The following is a 16,022-nucleotide window of genomic DNA, read 5'->3' as shown; positions in this document are numbered from 1 at the left end:
CAATTTACTAAAACAAGGGAAAGAGCTCAAAAGGCAATTTAATACCAAACCCCTTTATGTAGCGCTTAAGCACCTTAATCCTCTCGAACTCGGTTTCTAGTGCGTTCTCCAGAACCACCGTAAAAATGCCCTCGATCAGAATAAACATATGACGGTGGTCATCGCCTAACCTTTATCGGGTTGGCTATTTCTGATCGAGGCATATTTACGGTAGCTTTGGTGCGCTGAACCGGAATGAAAGGTGACAGATGCATATGTGGTGATGTGCTCTTAAATTGAGGATTGTAAATGGATTTTTATAAGCAAATTTTTTTTAAAAAAAGTGCTGCATTAAATGTAAAAATTAAATGCATTTAACGAATCATAAATTTCGAGATATATCTTTTGATATTTTAAAGTATACAAAATATATTCATTAATTATTTTACTTTATTTATTATTATGTTATTTATCATAAAAGCTGATAAATTTGTTTAAATGCAACAATGGTGGTCGGCATAAATGATGGGCCGTTACAAGAACCTGGCCCTAAAAATACATATATAAAAATGAAATTTAAAAATACATGGGCCCATATGAGGGAGTGGGTCTAGGACCTGAGCCCTCTCAGCCCACCCTTATAGTCGGCCTTGCAGAGACATTGGTTGGACAAACACGCGGTTTAGAACACTTTACCCAATGAAAATTCGTGTATATAAGAAATTGAGCTTGTTAATATTGTAATCAAAGGCTAACGAACAATAACGGACAAACGAAGACTAACGGACATTAATGGATAAACGAGTATATTTTATTATTAAGTTAAACACTTAATTTAATAAAGTATATAATGTAGTGAAAAATAAATAATGATAACATTTTATTTAACTAGGTACCCCGTTTAATAACTTTCTATTGAAAATACACAAAATCTGTCACACTTTATTAGTTTTACACGCTTTTATTTTTACTGTACGATAATCTAAATTTTGAGTTAGATGACGAGAATTTTAAAACTAACAAGTATTAATCAATTACACAGATTGGGGTGCAGTATTTTTTTTAATTTCTAATTTAAGGGTTTTTAATATAATGCGTAAATAATTAATTATTCATTATTATTTTTTGAATTGGAAGGCAAAATTTAAATTTAAAAAACAAAACGAAACAAAACACGAAAAAAAAAACAAAAAGGATCACTTTAATTGCAAGTAAGAGTACCTAAAGATACAAAAATAATACAACCCCAAAGGACCTAATTCCATACGATCTCTAAACTTTACCATTACTTTATGTCATAGTAAATTTCTAATTATTATTTAGCCCATAAGTCAAGTTATTTTTTTTTAATAGTAAATTTCTAATTATTATTTATTTAGCCCATAAGTCAAGTTATTTTCTTTTTGAAATAACTTTTGGACTTATCATAAGCATGTCAAATGATATATGTGCATGACTACCAATTGAAAGTGAAATATGAAAGAAATTTCTGAAGACATGTATAGTTTTTTGACAGTATAACTTTATTATGTAACCAGTATACATGACAAATGGTTATGTGATTTGTTCATAACAGGACGTATGTATAATGTATAAAAGTTTCATGGAAGATCAATCTTAATACTTTCAGTTTTCCTCACGCCGCAGATCGGGCAAATTTTAACCCGACGCTCGCACACCAGGCACACACACAAGTGCCGGCATGGCAACCACAGCATTGTCGCCGGTCTAGTGTGGCAATTCTTGCACGTCACTTCCGGTCTTTGAACGCTATTAAGATCAACCAAACACGACTGAACTTCTTCCTCGGGCGTGACCACACGCATGGCATTGCGTTGCGCTAATGCCACTTGTTGCTCCATCGTTTGTTCCAATTCAAACGCTCGCTTTTCGTAGTGAAAATACATTTGTCTGAACCGGTCCGCCTGTTCTTCTCTTTCGTTGAGTCTTGCTTCAATTTCCTTCCTCTTATTGATCTCATCGGCTAGGTTTCTTTTCCAGAATTCCTCCACATTTCTTTGCATCATAGTAAGCTACATGATGATCAACAAGAAAATTAATATTATATTAATTATTAACCTCATAACATAATAATATAAAAAATCATTAATGATAAATTAATAAACGCTACTAATAAAAATACAAATTTTTTTAAAAATAGGTATTTGCGTGTGATAATGGTTTATGGGTAAGAGTAAAAATTTATGGATATTCCGTACATGACAGTCACAGTGAATGTGATTTTTACGGAAATAAATTAATAAACGTTACTAATAAAAACACAATTTTTTTTAAAAGTTAGTATTTGCGTGTGATAATGGTTTCTGGGTAAGAGTAAAAATTTATGGTTGTTCCGTAAATGACATTCACAGTGAATGTGATTTTTACGGATACACAAAATGAAACAATTTAAATTCTTACCCAGAAACCACTGGAAAATTAAACTCCCCATTGTTAACATATTTGTTGGATGATTGTTAAATACACTAAAATGAATGAATGCAAGATCGAGATAAACTTTTATTAATATTATTACTTACATGATAATCGATGATGAGGTTTTGTTGTGGCATCAAACAATTCATAAGTTGATCAACTTCCGTCTCTTGTTGTTGTTGTTGATGATCATGAAACGGTTGTAGCAACGGTATTGAATAGTCATGTGATGGTGAAAATGGTGACGGAGGAGAAAACTGCAGATCGGTGGATGGAGGTTCAATGTTCAACGTTTGTGTCCGCCTTCTTTTGTTTGAACACTCGGCCACATCGATCATCTTGTTCTTGCCCTTCATTGCCGCCATTTGGAGGAATTCAAATGATATTATTATTAACTATCCTCCGGGGTTGGTTGATAATATAATAATAATATATGAGGATGAAGTTGAAGCAATGACGGCGGTTTTGTGGTGGCGATGAGGGTGATATATATAGGGTGTGAAACGGCGGCGGTTGGAAGGGACGCGTCGGTTTGATAATATGTATACGTTGTCGGATCCATGACGGTATATCCACCACCGGTGGAGTTTAAGGGCAAAAACAGAGTGAAAAATGGAGCTTTGTTTTCCGGTTATCCGGCCGGGAATAATAATAAATATGGTCAAGTTGTTTTGTTGGATACAATAACCGCTGTATTTTTATTTTTTTAATTTTTTTCTTTTAACGAAAGATACAGTAACCGCTATGTAACCGCTGTTGACCCCATGTATATTGTATTGTGTCACTTTTATTTAGGAATTTATTTTATACAAAGATATACAAATAAAAAAGTGCTATATAATTTTAGTTCACCATAATTTGTTTGAGCATCACACTTATTTTGTTCCATAAGTTTGATTCTTCGTTGAAGTTATATCTGTTAAGTCATGTAAAATAGCAAAGATAAACATTAATATTAAGAAATGAAATAAAAAATGAAATTGTTGTTCCTGTTTAAAAACTAAAAAGTAAAACAAATATATATTAGTTAAGAACGAGAGAATATGACCAAAAAAAAAGTGGTGGTGGGGGAGGTAATGGTCGTGGAGACTATGGCGAATTAAGGAGGTGGTGGTGGTGTATGCAAAGGAATGTCTAAGGCATAGGATGGTGGTAGTAGGTGGTGTGGTAGAAATAGTCAGTGTTGCAAAAATCGCTAGTCGGTGGTCGGGCGGTGGGGTGGGGACTAGCGATTAATCGGGGATTAATCGGATCGGACTTTAATGTATGTTTTTCAGTTTTATACATACGCACACACATTTTTATATGTAATTTTCAGTTTTATACATACACAAACATATTTTGGCCGAAAATTGGCTGGAATCTCGCTGGAAACCACTAGTTTTTGCTGTAATCTTGCCGAAAATAGTTGATATGGGTCGGAATCTCGCCGAAAGTCGTCGATTTTGGCCGGATTTGACCGTTAACCGATTAATTGGCCGACTAGCCCAAAATTAATCAGTGAAGTGGGGACTAGCGATTAATCGGGGATTAATCGGTGACTAGTCGGGATTTTTGCAACACTGGAAATAGTATATGAGGGTTTAAAGAGGTTTCTCTCAAGGAATAAGGTATGACAGGAGATGTAGGTGTGGCATTTCTAAGGATAAAAGCCACTACAAGAAATCAGAGTAAAAGTGGCGAATGAAACAGTCGCGACAACAAGCAATGGATTCGATAACGCCGTGTGTCGTTCCTATTGCTTTTTATCGCCGCTAAAGACCTTGATCCGTGTGTTGTAATATTATATTTTCACCCCTGATAAAAGGATGCTCCAATAGTTAGAGTTGCTCATGACCCATCCTATTCTTCTCATTCTCATCTTCTTCAACACAGCAAGGGGTGTTTAGGAAATCCAGAAAAAGAAAACGAAATCCAAACCAAAACCTGAATAATCAACCTGAATATCTGAATAACTAATTCGGATTAAGATCCGGATCGGATTCGGATAGGGATTTCAAAAGCATTCGGATAGTTCGGATTATTTAGATATCCGAATAAATTACATGTGTTTTACTTATGTGAAGTTTTACTTTATTCGTATACTATTTTAACTTCTAGAATTATGATGGATCATGTATTTAATTAGACTTTTGTTTGTGTACGTTTCATTTTGATTTTCCGGTTGTATTTTATTTAATTGGACGTTTGTTTGAATGTTTGTTATACGGTTTATTTTGGGTTATACAGATGATTTCAGATTATCCGAATCCATACGAAATCAATTCGGATCGGATTTCGGATAGGTCCTAAAAATTTCAAATCCGAACAATCCGAATCGAATAATCCGTTATCTGGTCCGATGAACACCCCTAAACATCACACCCTATCTCCTTTAGCACACACCCATCGATCTCTTTCAAATATCACCTTTTTTATTCATCATCAATCACCATCGTCAAGATTGATCGCCAACCACCTCCACACCCTATCTCCTTCAATACACACCCTATCGATCTCCATTAACCATCACCTTCAACTGATCTTGAGATCAACTCTAGCACGAAACTTCGAGTTATAGTTTGTACAGACATTTAAGCGGGTCGTCTAACTATTCCAACGACACCTTTAAAGGTGTTTAAGGTGAAGGTTTGTTAAGACAGTTAGACGAACCGTCTGATTGTTATGAAGGAACGTCTAATGAGTGGGTAAAAGATATGTTTATAGGGTCTAATATCGTTTATTTTAATTGTTTATATATTTTGAACATGATTACTTTGAGTTCTTTTACAACTGTGACTGTTGGAGCTTAAATTAATTTTTGGAGCTATTTTGACGGAAGATAAGCGAGTATGGATATTATGAAAGCAAACACCAAGTTGTCCGAAGAATTTTGACCAAGTTTGACCTTGTATTCCTTCCACCGACATACCATTGCAGGTACAGGCTCTAAAGCTGATGCGGCGTCCATACGACTCGTGGAAGCCCAATGCATACGGACCGTGCGTCGGCCCAGACACTAGAAAACCCTAAAAATCACCGTTTAAACAAAGTTGACGTACGACTAAAAATGGAGGAGGTCACTCCTAGCTAGGGTTATGACACGACTTGGGACGTTTTTAGAGCTGCTCCACCATCTCCAACACCGGGTTCATGATTTAATAATGTTTCTTGGCTAAAACATTGTAATCACCTCTGGGTGTAGGAATTGTGTATGAGACGATATGATTTGGTTTGGTTTTATTCGGTACTTTGGATTAAATTTTATACAATCTTTTAAGCACGTTAAACTTAACTTGTGATTTCAATAGTTAAACAATCTGATTTCATTAGTTAAAAACTCAACACACATTTACATTATTTACTAATGGTAATTAACTACTATAATTTTATTACTCTATAAATTATCAATCGGTGAATGTAAATGTGTGTTGAGTTTAAAAAAAAGTTAAAACTAAATAGAAGTAACAACGTAAGCTATTATCCATTTTGTCTCTTTATGTATACTCACACCTCCATAGAATCTTCGATAGGTCAATTCTTTTTTTATACACTTTTTTTTAATTATTTGAAAATTAAATCTCATATTTTACAGGTTGAACTTTTAACTTTATATCCAACATCCAAACTATCTTATCATTACACTATTGATAATAGCTCCATTCGGTTGTCACTTGAGTAGTAGCAATTTGTTGATTGTGTTAGTGTACTAGTTCTTCTAAGCCCTAAGGTATCAAGAACAGGCTGCTTCAACAAGACATTCATGTGGCTCTTAAGCATTTCATCTTTTATTATTTGAAAATTAAATGTTACACTTTACATGTTGAACTTTTAACTTTTTACTCGACACCTAAATTATCTTACCACTATACTATTGAACTCTTGACTTCATATTATACATCCAAATTATCTTACCACTCTAACAGATTGGGAAAGACAGATATTTTTATACTAATTTTATTGTGTATTTTTCTTTCTTTATAGTTTATAAAAGTTAGTTATTGAAAAGCCAACCACCGTAAAATATTGTTCAACCACTGACAAGAACATAGTATTATAAAAGAAAACATAACTAGCTTTAGGAGTTTAATTATAAAGTATAACCAAGTGTACTTATACAATTTACGGCCCTCGAGCGACCAACTATGCATGAAAGAACACACCAAGCAAAAGTCGTAGCTCATAAATACTAAAACAAGCCAACACCAACGGCACCCCAAGACTATTATATACAATGTTTTGAAAACCGGTCTTCTGAACATACCGGATTAGGCTTAGAAAAGCAGGGCCGTCTCCGAGAATTTACGTGCCTCGGCCGAGTCGAAATAAAAAGACCCGTAGACTCTAACAAGTAACGAAATATTATAAACAAAAAAAATTTTAGACTTTATGTAAATGGGTTTTTTGCTTGGTTTAAACAATTAAATTTTGAATGAGTTTACTTGGTTATGATTTAGGTTGTGTAAAAAACTGTGTATAAAAATAAACTTAAAAATGTCTGAAGTGAGACTTGGACTTGGAACCTTTTGATTGGAAATCATGACTTTTTACCACTAGACCAACCTAGTAATTATATAATTAGAGTAAAACATTAAATATATATATATTTCTTTTTCATAAAAGTATATACATATAAATTTTGTGCCCTCAATAATTAAGTGCCCCGGCCGGTCGTCACATCGCCCTAAGCCCGAGCCGTCCCTGTAGAAAAGGTTCAATCGGTTATACCAGGTGATTCAACCGGGTTGACCATTAAACACCAAAATTGATTGATGGTCATATTTTTTAGCAACTGACCGACGACAATAATGGCAAAAACTAGAATTGATTGATGAAATACTAGGCTTTATTCAGAACAATTGACACGATGACAATATTCGACTACTGATGGCCATTAGGTTAACTCTTAATTCTTTTAATCAAAACTTAGGGAGGTAAATCGTTTACAGATGGGCTGCTAAAAAGTCTTTAGTCTAAACCAAAATTTTTACTTTGGAATCAAACCGATATGACAGTATGAATAGATAGTACCGCTAAAATAGATATTTATATTTAAAATTGTTTTGTCTACTTTACCATGCTAAAACATACCAGCCACTTGCTTGACATCCGGTTAAGCCGGTCGATATAGACCGATTTTTAAATAATTGGTAATACATATGAAATACTCAAAGTCCAACATGAACTCCCATCCCATCATTACAATAACCATTTTCCTTTAAAAAATTTAATTAAAAGAAGTATAAACAAAGTGTTGATTATTCAATTTTTGGCTATCGGGACGGTAACCAAATATGCATGAAAGAATACACAAACAAAAGTCGTAACTCATAAATAGTAAGACAAGCCAATATCCACGGCACCCCAAGACTATTCTATTTGAAATACTCAAGTCCAACATGACCTCCCATTCAACCATTACAAGTCACCATACTTCTCCAAATTTAATTAAAATTCCTTCTCATATATTCATCAACCGGTAAATTGGTAGTCGGCCAACCGCACTCCTGCGGCGGAACTACAGGAGGGTCCGTTGACTCTCCGGCCATGAACGTTTTTATTATTCATCACGTGAGTTTTTTTAGTTTTGACCCTCGATAATGTTCGTAGAGTTGTTGGAAAGATGATCATCTGTAAGTAAAAGGAAGAAAAGGCCTTTTCACCGGCATTTTTAAACGTTCTCTGCTAATTTAGATGGAAAAGAAGATGCGTAGGGTTATTTCCGTAAATGAACTTTCAATAAAAGGGATACTGTGCTAGGTCTAGAGTCAATCAATGCAGCCATATCACTAAAAGAGTACTATATTCAATTTCTTTAATAAAAATAATAATAAAATAATTAATAGTCTACCATTTATCTTTTGTATAATAGAACTTTACTTTTATATATTTTTATTTTTTTCGTTTATATAATTTAGTTTAACAACTTCAGGAATTTTAATATTATCATTTTTTCATATTCTTTATATTTTTCACATAACTAAAAAAAATATTTTTATACTTTTATATACATACGTGTCTATGTGTATATATATATTACGACCCTCCACTTGAGGTTTCTGGTTCCGCCACTGCGCCGCAGTAATAACGATGGATCTACAAATCAAACATGGAACCCCTCTTGCGCTTTGCACTTTACTGCTTATATCATTAGCTTTTATTTATCTTTTATCAGGAGAAGGCACAACCACCATGACCCGCAAGCTTCATCATTCCAGACAGTCGTTAGCCATTGTAAGCTTCTTCAAACTTCGTTAATGTCTTAATAATTATCTTGGGACATACATCGTCTGACATCTAATCTCACACCATTTCAAATGACCAACCAAATAGATATTAGACGACTGTTTTAACAAAAATATTGCAAAGTATGATTGTATGTCGGTTTATGGTTAGAACGGTTGTTCAGATATTATTGGCCCAACGACCATTCTGAGCAACAACTTTCAAAATTTATCCATCAAATGGTCAGAACGGCCACCTGAATATTGTTTATTCAACCATTCTGACCAATAACTTTCAAAGTTTGATTTATATAGTACGTCAATACAACACTAAGTGTTTTATGAACAACCATTTGATGTCGTGAAATCAAATAAGGGTAGTGTAGCTATAACATGATCCTATCTTGAGTTTGATTCATAAACTATCGTGTTTTGTGTGATAATTGCAGCACGAGACCTCTATGTATAGAGATGAACTAGAGGCCGCTTTGGAGGGAGCTTCCATGGCCAACAAAATGGTGATCATCACCATTGTGAACCAAGCTTACACCGAGGGCGACAAACCAATGCTTGATATATTCTTAGACGGATTTTGGCTAGGAGAAAACACAAGGCAATTGACAAACCATCTTTTGATCGTGGCGGTTGATCAAACGGCGTTAGAACGGTGCAAGTTCTTTAGATTACACTGTTATAGACTGAAAACGGACGATAAAGACTTTGTTAACGAAGAGATTTACATGTTGGAGGATTTCATAAAGATGATGTGGCAAAGAACCCGTTTTCTTGGAGATGTTCTTCGGCGTGGATATAACTTTATTTTCACGGTAAGTCATGTTTTTTTTTCTTTAAACGGGATGTTAACGTTATTTTTCAAATCTGATGATATATAGGGGTAGTTAAATGCATCAGGTCATTAAATTGTCATAAAAGGCTATAAAATGAGAGATAAAAGTACAAAATACCCGATTACAAAAATTAAAAGCTAATATATCTCATCTTTAAAATGTTGAAAAAAGTAATTAGAATTATAAGTCTTAAGCGTGTGGAAACGTGCTAAATAATTTGAGAGGTTAGGCGTGTGGAAATGTATTAAATTTTCGATTTATTTTAGGGGTTAGGCATTTGGAAATATGCTAATTTTCGATTTATTCATTTATTTCCTCGCAATTTTACTGTTCCTTTTCAAATGTGTTTGGGGTATATATATTATTACTACACTGGTGCTCGCGCGATGCAGCGGGTGTTTGAACCTGTTAATCACGTACAAATATAAGTGTTTATGGTTCTGTTAAAATCTTGAAATCGTTTAAATCGGTCATTGGCTTGACTTCTTTTTTCTTTTTCTTTTTTACTTTCGGTTTGTTGGTCGGTTTCAAAATTTTCAAAACGTAGTGAACGGCGCGGTTTATATCGGAAACCGGCCATATGAAACCAGAAAAGACTGTAAATTAACCTAATTGCAATATAATTCATTTTGCAATCTTTGTTGTTATTATTTCACGTCCTAGATCTTTCATTAATATTTACCATTTATGTTGCTAAAATTATCATTTTTTTATTTATTATCATCAAGTATCATATTATGTTTGTATTTAGTTAAAATTGATTGTACATTTAAATTATTAATTATTTTAAACTAAATTTATTATTAAAGTTTAAACTGTGAAACCAAACTGGAACCAAACCATTAATAACGATTCAGTTTCAACTTTCAATGGTTGAGTTTGGGTTTGGACGACAAAAAATCAGTATTAACGGTTGGACTCACAAGTTTAACTTAAAAACCTACAAAACCGACACTGAACACCCCTACGTAACATATTAATTTATTTAAAATGAAAAAAATTACAACAATATCATATCCAAATTAATGAAAATAAAATCTTCGTTTTTATGGTGCAATTTGTTTATAAAAATATTAACGTATGAAAATGTTATAGTCGTTTAAAAATCATGGGTGAGAAGTTAGTTTACAAGTTAAATTAAAAATATAATATGGTTAAATATGAGGAACCAAACTTGTAAGTTGAGTTAATTGTGTTTAAAAAACATGTTTACCCTTACTAACACATACCTCATGTTTTAAGTGTTGTAAATTACTTAAATGAGTGTTTTAATTTGTCCTTATTTGATATATTATATATAGTATAGATTTGTACACTATGCAACCGAGCTCATTTGTCATTTGTATTTATTATATTTCACGTTTCCCCCTGAACTTTATTAATCTTTTCTTTTTTTTTCTTTTTTTTTTCCACTAAAACTATTTGTATCACTACAATATAACTCCTATGATTTGGTTTGAATTTCGATACATACTATACTTTACAAATCTTTCGACTTTAATAAATTATTTTTTATTATTATTATTAGAATATACAATATTAATGTATCGACTTAATTTTTTTATATATATTATGTTTTTCATCGTTTAGACTTAGTTATTATTTTAGTGTTCTACGCATAGTTTAATTTTTCCGAGTTAAAGCATGTGTGTAGTTCAACGTTTTTACGTCTATTTTTTTTTATTTAACGGTCTCTCTGTAATACTATTTCAACCTAGTTATTCTTTTCAAATGTTATACGTTTTGACGTTTTATTTTCTATGTTTACTTTATAAGTATTTAATTTTAATAAACCCTATGCAAGTATTGTTATTCATTTTAATGGTTTTCGTCTGCATATACTTTATAAGTTTATTTAACTTATGTTTTACAAGTTAACGCATGTGCGTGAGTCAACATGTTTATACCTAATGAAGAAACACTAGGTGACCCGGTACAGATTATAGATAATCTGGGGGTTAAGTAATGTTTCCCACGGATGAGGTCTAGCTGAGAAGGCTGTTCTTCAGGAGACCTGCAAAACAAACACCGTAAGCTCGTCACTGAGAAGGGGGGGTTCCTCCTTGTGACCACCCTCCGGCGTGAGAATCAGACTAGGTTGCTCTGAATATAAGTGTATATTAAGAGATTGCTAGATAACTGGATAGCATATGATCTTACCATTCCGAGATGTTGGAGTATTTATAGCCGAAGGTAGGTTTCCAAGCAGGTACAGCCGGCTGAATAGTATTCCTGTTCTACCAACAGTGGACTATGCACAGGCCATACTGGTTGGTGGGTAGGTTACGGCCAACAGTGACAAAGTCGGCTGCACTATTCCACCAACTGTAGATTATGCACGTCCCACCTACTGTGGATTGTACGCAGGCCATGCTGGTTGGTGAAAAGGTTACGGCCAATAGTAACACTATTCCACCAACTGTAGGCTGCGCATATCCCACAGTAAGGGTTGGTGAGTAGGCAGCGGCTAATAGTGACAAACAGTACTAGAGGGTGCTCCTCCTCGCACTGTTGTCGGTGAGCTGTCACCCTGTGATTGGCTCATGGGTTGTTCTGGTCAGATCGTCTGTCCTATCCATACATTGGTAGGTATAGTACAAAAGATCTTTCAGAATCATACAGACTGGCTCATTTAGGCGGGATTGTTCCTGCCTTGCTCATTCCTTCATGTGACTACTGAAGTATCTATTGTCTTGTGCGTGTAGCCCTGCTGTCTGCGGGTAGCCTTCCCTGATGGCTTGTATCCGCAACTGCGGGAACAGGCGGGGTACTTCACCATTGGGAGGCTTTCCCTGCGTGTACAGCTTGCGTACTGCGCGTAAGGTTCTATGAGCATGGTGGGTCCTGCGGGAGCAGATGGTCTTTGCGCCGACGTCCCTGTTCAAGGTGAGTCTTGCGGGACCAACTGGGCTCTGCTGGGACCTACCTCTTCACCTAATTTTTGTTTGGTTTGATTATTCTGTTGCAATGTGGGGGTTCTTAAAATTAGTAATATGCTAGTTAAAAGTTTAAAAGTTACTTTTATATAAATATTTATCATCAATGATTTTCCAGTTATGTAACTATTTTTTTAGTAACCGTTTTCTAGAACGTATATACTGTATTCTTAAAGAAATATTATTGTAGGCATATTTCTACAACTTGGGATATTTTCCGTACGTTTAGAATAAATAGTTATTTTTCGGCTTTGGCACAAAAATTCAACGAATGTCGATAGATTGGACCCAACGACGAGGCGACTTTTTCTTCCTTTTACTATTATTAAAATGTATATTAACAAATTGACGTTAAAAAAACTTATATTAATTATATTTATAATTATAAATAATAAATATAAAATGTGTGATTATTTATGAACGAAATTGAGGAAAAAAAATAACACCGTTTCGAAAGGTATAATTTCATAAAAGGTTTTCTTATAATAGATCTCATTATCATCAAAATTATATAATATTAAATAGGTTTATTGGATTTTAATAGTCCATATTGAATAATATTGACCGATAATAATCCATATTCATTTTATCGTCACTAGCAGTCCCAACTTCAAAAAAGTTGGTCCCCAATTTATGTTAAAAAGGACTTAATGACGTAATTTTTTTTTCCGAATTTCAAACTAATTTTTGAGGGCTATTAATCGAAAGGAAGATACGAGTCGATTGATATAAAATTTAGCTCGAAACGATGATCCAAACAACTTGATTTTGGTTAATTGTAAGTTCAAACACTCGAATTGAAGCATTGTTTCGTCATTTTAGAGAACCGTTTCGAACTAAGTTTTACATTAATTGACATGTATCATTCTAAAGATTAAAATCATTAAAACATTGGTTTGAAATTCAGAAAAAACTATGACGCCGTTAAGTCATTTTTAACGGGGGGCATTGTGAGCCAACTTTTTTTTCTTAATTTGAGATCTCCAGTGACGATAAAATAAATAAGGATTATTACAGGCTAATACTATTCACTAGGATTTATTAAATTCCAATATTCATATTAAGTATACGTTGTCCTCAAAAGTAGTTTTTAACATATTTTTTTTAAATAGTTTGATATATAATATACCATATGTATTAAGATAGAGTCAGGTTATTTTATAAAGGAAGACAAAAATAAATAATGATAAGAATAATTATTAGTAATAAAAAACTCCTCAAAAAACCGTAACTCTAAATGTAATGAAAAAAATGAAAAAGTTAAAAAACAAAAAAAATGTTTCCAACGCTTTCTAATTAAGTTATCCAAAAAAAAAACAATGTTGAGGAAAACGATCATTGTGGTTTTTTATTTATCATTGTGTTGTTGTGTCTTTTTTCTTTGAAATTGTGTATTTTTGTTTTCTTATATTGTGTTATATTACTTACCAACGTGTTATATGTTGCTCAACATTGTGTTATATTTGCTCAGTATTATACTATTATATTTTTTTTATTTATTGTGTATTTTTTTATTTATTATTGTGTTTTTTTATGTTCATCTTTTTGTCTTTTTCTCGGCATTGTGTATTTTCGTTGTTTTTTTGGAATGAGAATGACAGAAACATTTTAGATTTTTAAGATTTTTTTTATTTATATTATGAGTTTAATCTTTTTGTTATTATTATTTTTTTTGAAATGTTTTATTTTGATTTTTTTACCCACAAATCCTTTACATCTTATTTTTGTTTTTCTTTTGCGTTTTTAACTTTTTCCTATTAAGGTATATAAGAATATTTTGAGTTCACCAACCATATCTATCTATATAGATTTCAACTTGACACTCATGTCATGTCATTAATTATTTAAAATATAATTTCGTCATTAGTTAAGTTATTATATATTATCACTTAATTTTTAAATATTAGTATAGATTACACAAAGTAGTAGTTTATTTTCTTACATTCAATTTTGTTTTCTTGCATCTTATTAAGCTTTAATAAACTCATTAAATATACAACTCATCAAATAATTGTAGCATTAATCATGCTACAACAATGTTCAAATATTGCATTCATGATATTTAAATATTACATTAGAAAATGCTACGACTTAAGTTTCTAGGAGAAACGAACGTAGGCGAGGATAACGAGATGGAACAACGGCCATTATTGACGATGGATGACCACCAACTTATGCATATACACATTACCATGAAAATATCATTGACGGATTACAGATTGACGTGTGAGTCTCTCCGTGTGTGTATTGATTTTTGATTATATTTTCTTCATATAGATAAAAAAACAACAATCATACATTTATACTTATTAAAAAATCTTATCAATAACAAATTTATTAAGAAGGTTTGGGATGGTAGGAATGTAGGATGTAGACAAACTAGCTATATCTTTAAGTCAAAAATAAATATGTTGCTTTCAAAGAGACACTCTAAAACTATATGTATAAAAATTATATAAAAGAGACACAAAAGTTTAACACTAGACCTCTAGACAACACTTAAAAGTTAAAACAAAATAATAAATAATTAGGTAATAATATTTATAATAACAGTAGTCGTAACACTAAATATGTAAATTGAAATAGTGATAATATATAGTGTTAGTTTTGTCTACCTCTACCCCTCATCCTACCCACAGTGATGTTTTTAACGGACCTAACGAGAGCCATCGTCTGTTCTCTCTTCAAATGTATGTTCAAACCATCTTGATCTCCTATCTCTTATCTTATCTGATATGCCGGTCGCCCCTAGTGTTTCCCGAAAAGCATCATCACCGAGGAATTTTTGAAGTTTCTGTTTTTTGTTGTTTTCTTCTTTGTTTTTTCTTCGGTCATAGTCTGTTAAGTTTCTTGTAGTAGTGTAAATGAGACGTAAAATAATATAATAAAATCCATAAGCTATCAAATAACCTATACTTTCATGTTGCATTATTTACAGGACACTGATGTTTTGTGGCTTAGGAATCCATTTCCAAGGCTAACCCTAAACGAAACCGTCGATCTTCAAATAAGTGTAGATCAGTTTAATGGCAAACAGTGGTCACAAACTAATCCAATAAACACCGGTTTCTACATGATCAAATCCAACAACAAGACAATCGCATTGTTCGATGAGTGGTATGGGCAAAGAAACAACTCAACTGGAAAGAAAGAACAAGATGTTCTTGTTGAGCTAATGCGGAAACGAGCTTTTAAAAGGTTGAGACTTAGGGTTAGGTTTTTGGACACCAATTATTTTAGTGGATTTTGTCAAAATAGTAGAGATGTTAACGTTGTTTCAACAGTACATGCAAATTGTTGTCGGAGTATTAGAGCAAAAGTCACGGATTTGATCACGGTTATTCATGATTGGAAGAGATTTAAAGATCCAACCCGTAATAAACAATGGAATATAGATGGTCGAACCACTTAGCATGTCAAAATTCATGGATTTCGTGAGTTGTTTCCATGAATATGGTGTGGATTTGCTAGTGATATATCGATTGATAATTAATTACACTGTATTGGTACACAATGCTCATGTATTAGCTAGCGAGACGAATCGCATGAAAATGCTTTGAAAGTTGAGTGTGTTTTTTTAATATTATTAGTTGTGTTTCTTAATATTATTATTACAGTTA

The 16,022-nt window shown here is 32.9% G+C and overlaps 2 protein-coding genes across 2 annotated transcripts; one reads left to right on the top strand and one right to left on the bottom strand.

Moving 5' to 3' along the window:
* Positions 1 to 1,541: 1,541 nt before the first annotated feature.
* LOC143546294 (uncharacterized) lies at positions 1,542 to 2,980 on the bottom strand. Its single transcript, XM_077037991.1, has 2 exons — positions 2,520 to 2,980; positions 1,542 to 2,012 (listed from the first exon to the last, which is right to left on the bottom strand). Exons 1-2 carry the CDS (start codon positions 2,778 to 2,780, stop codon positions 1,581 to 1,583), a joined length of 693 nt encoding a protein of 230 aa, XP_076894106.1. The 5' UTR covers positions 2,781 to 2,980; the 3' UTR covers positions 1,542 to 1,580.
* A 5,497-nt stretch (positions 2,981 to 8,477) lies between these two features.
* LOC143546292 (uncharacterized protein At1g28695-like) lies at positions 8,478 to 15,829 on the top strand. The gene is made up of 3 exons (XM_077037990.1): positions 8,478 to 8,628; positions 9,068 to 9,445; positions 15,341 to 15,829. Exons 1-3 carry the CDS (start codon positions 8,485 to 8,487, stop codon positions 15,812 to 15,814), a joined length of 996 nt encoding a protein of 331 aa, XP_076894105.1. The 5' UTR covers positions 8,478 to 8,484; the 3' UTR covers positions 15,815 to 15,829.
* The last annotated feature ends 193 nt before the right edge of the window (positions 15,830 to 16,022 follow it).

The sequence above is a fragment of the Bidens hawaiensis genome, unplaced genomic scaffold (assembly GCF_021521415.1).
Source record: "Bidens hawaiensis isolate Kalapana, Puna unplaced genomic scaffold, B.hawaiensis_p1.1 tig00014333_1, whole genome shotgun sequence".
NCBI classification, from domain to species: Eukaryota; Viridiplantae; Streptophyta; class Magnoliopsida; order Asterales; family Asteraceae; genus Bidens; species Bidens hawaiensis.
Note: the sequence above shows the minus strand (reverse complement) of the source record. Positions and strands in the feature narration are given on the sequence as shown.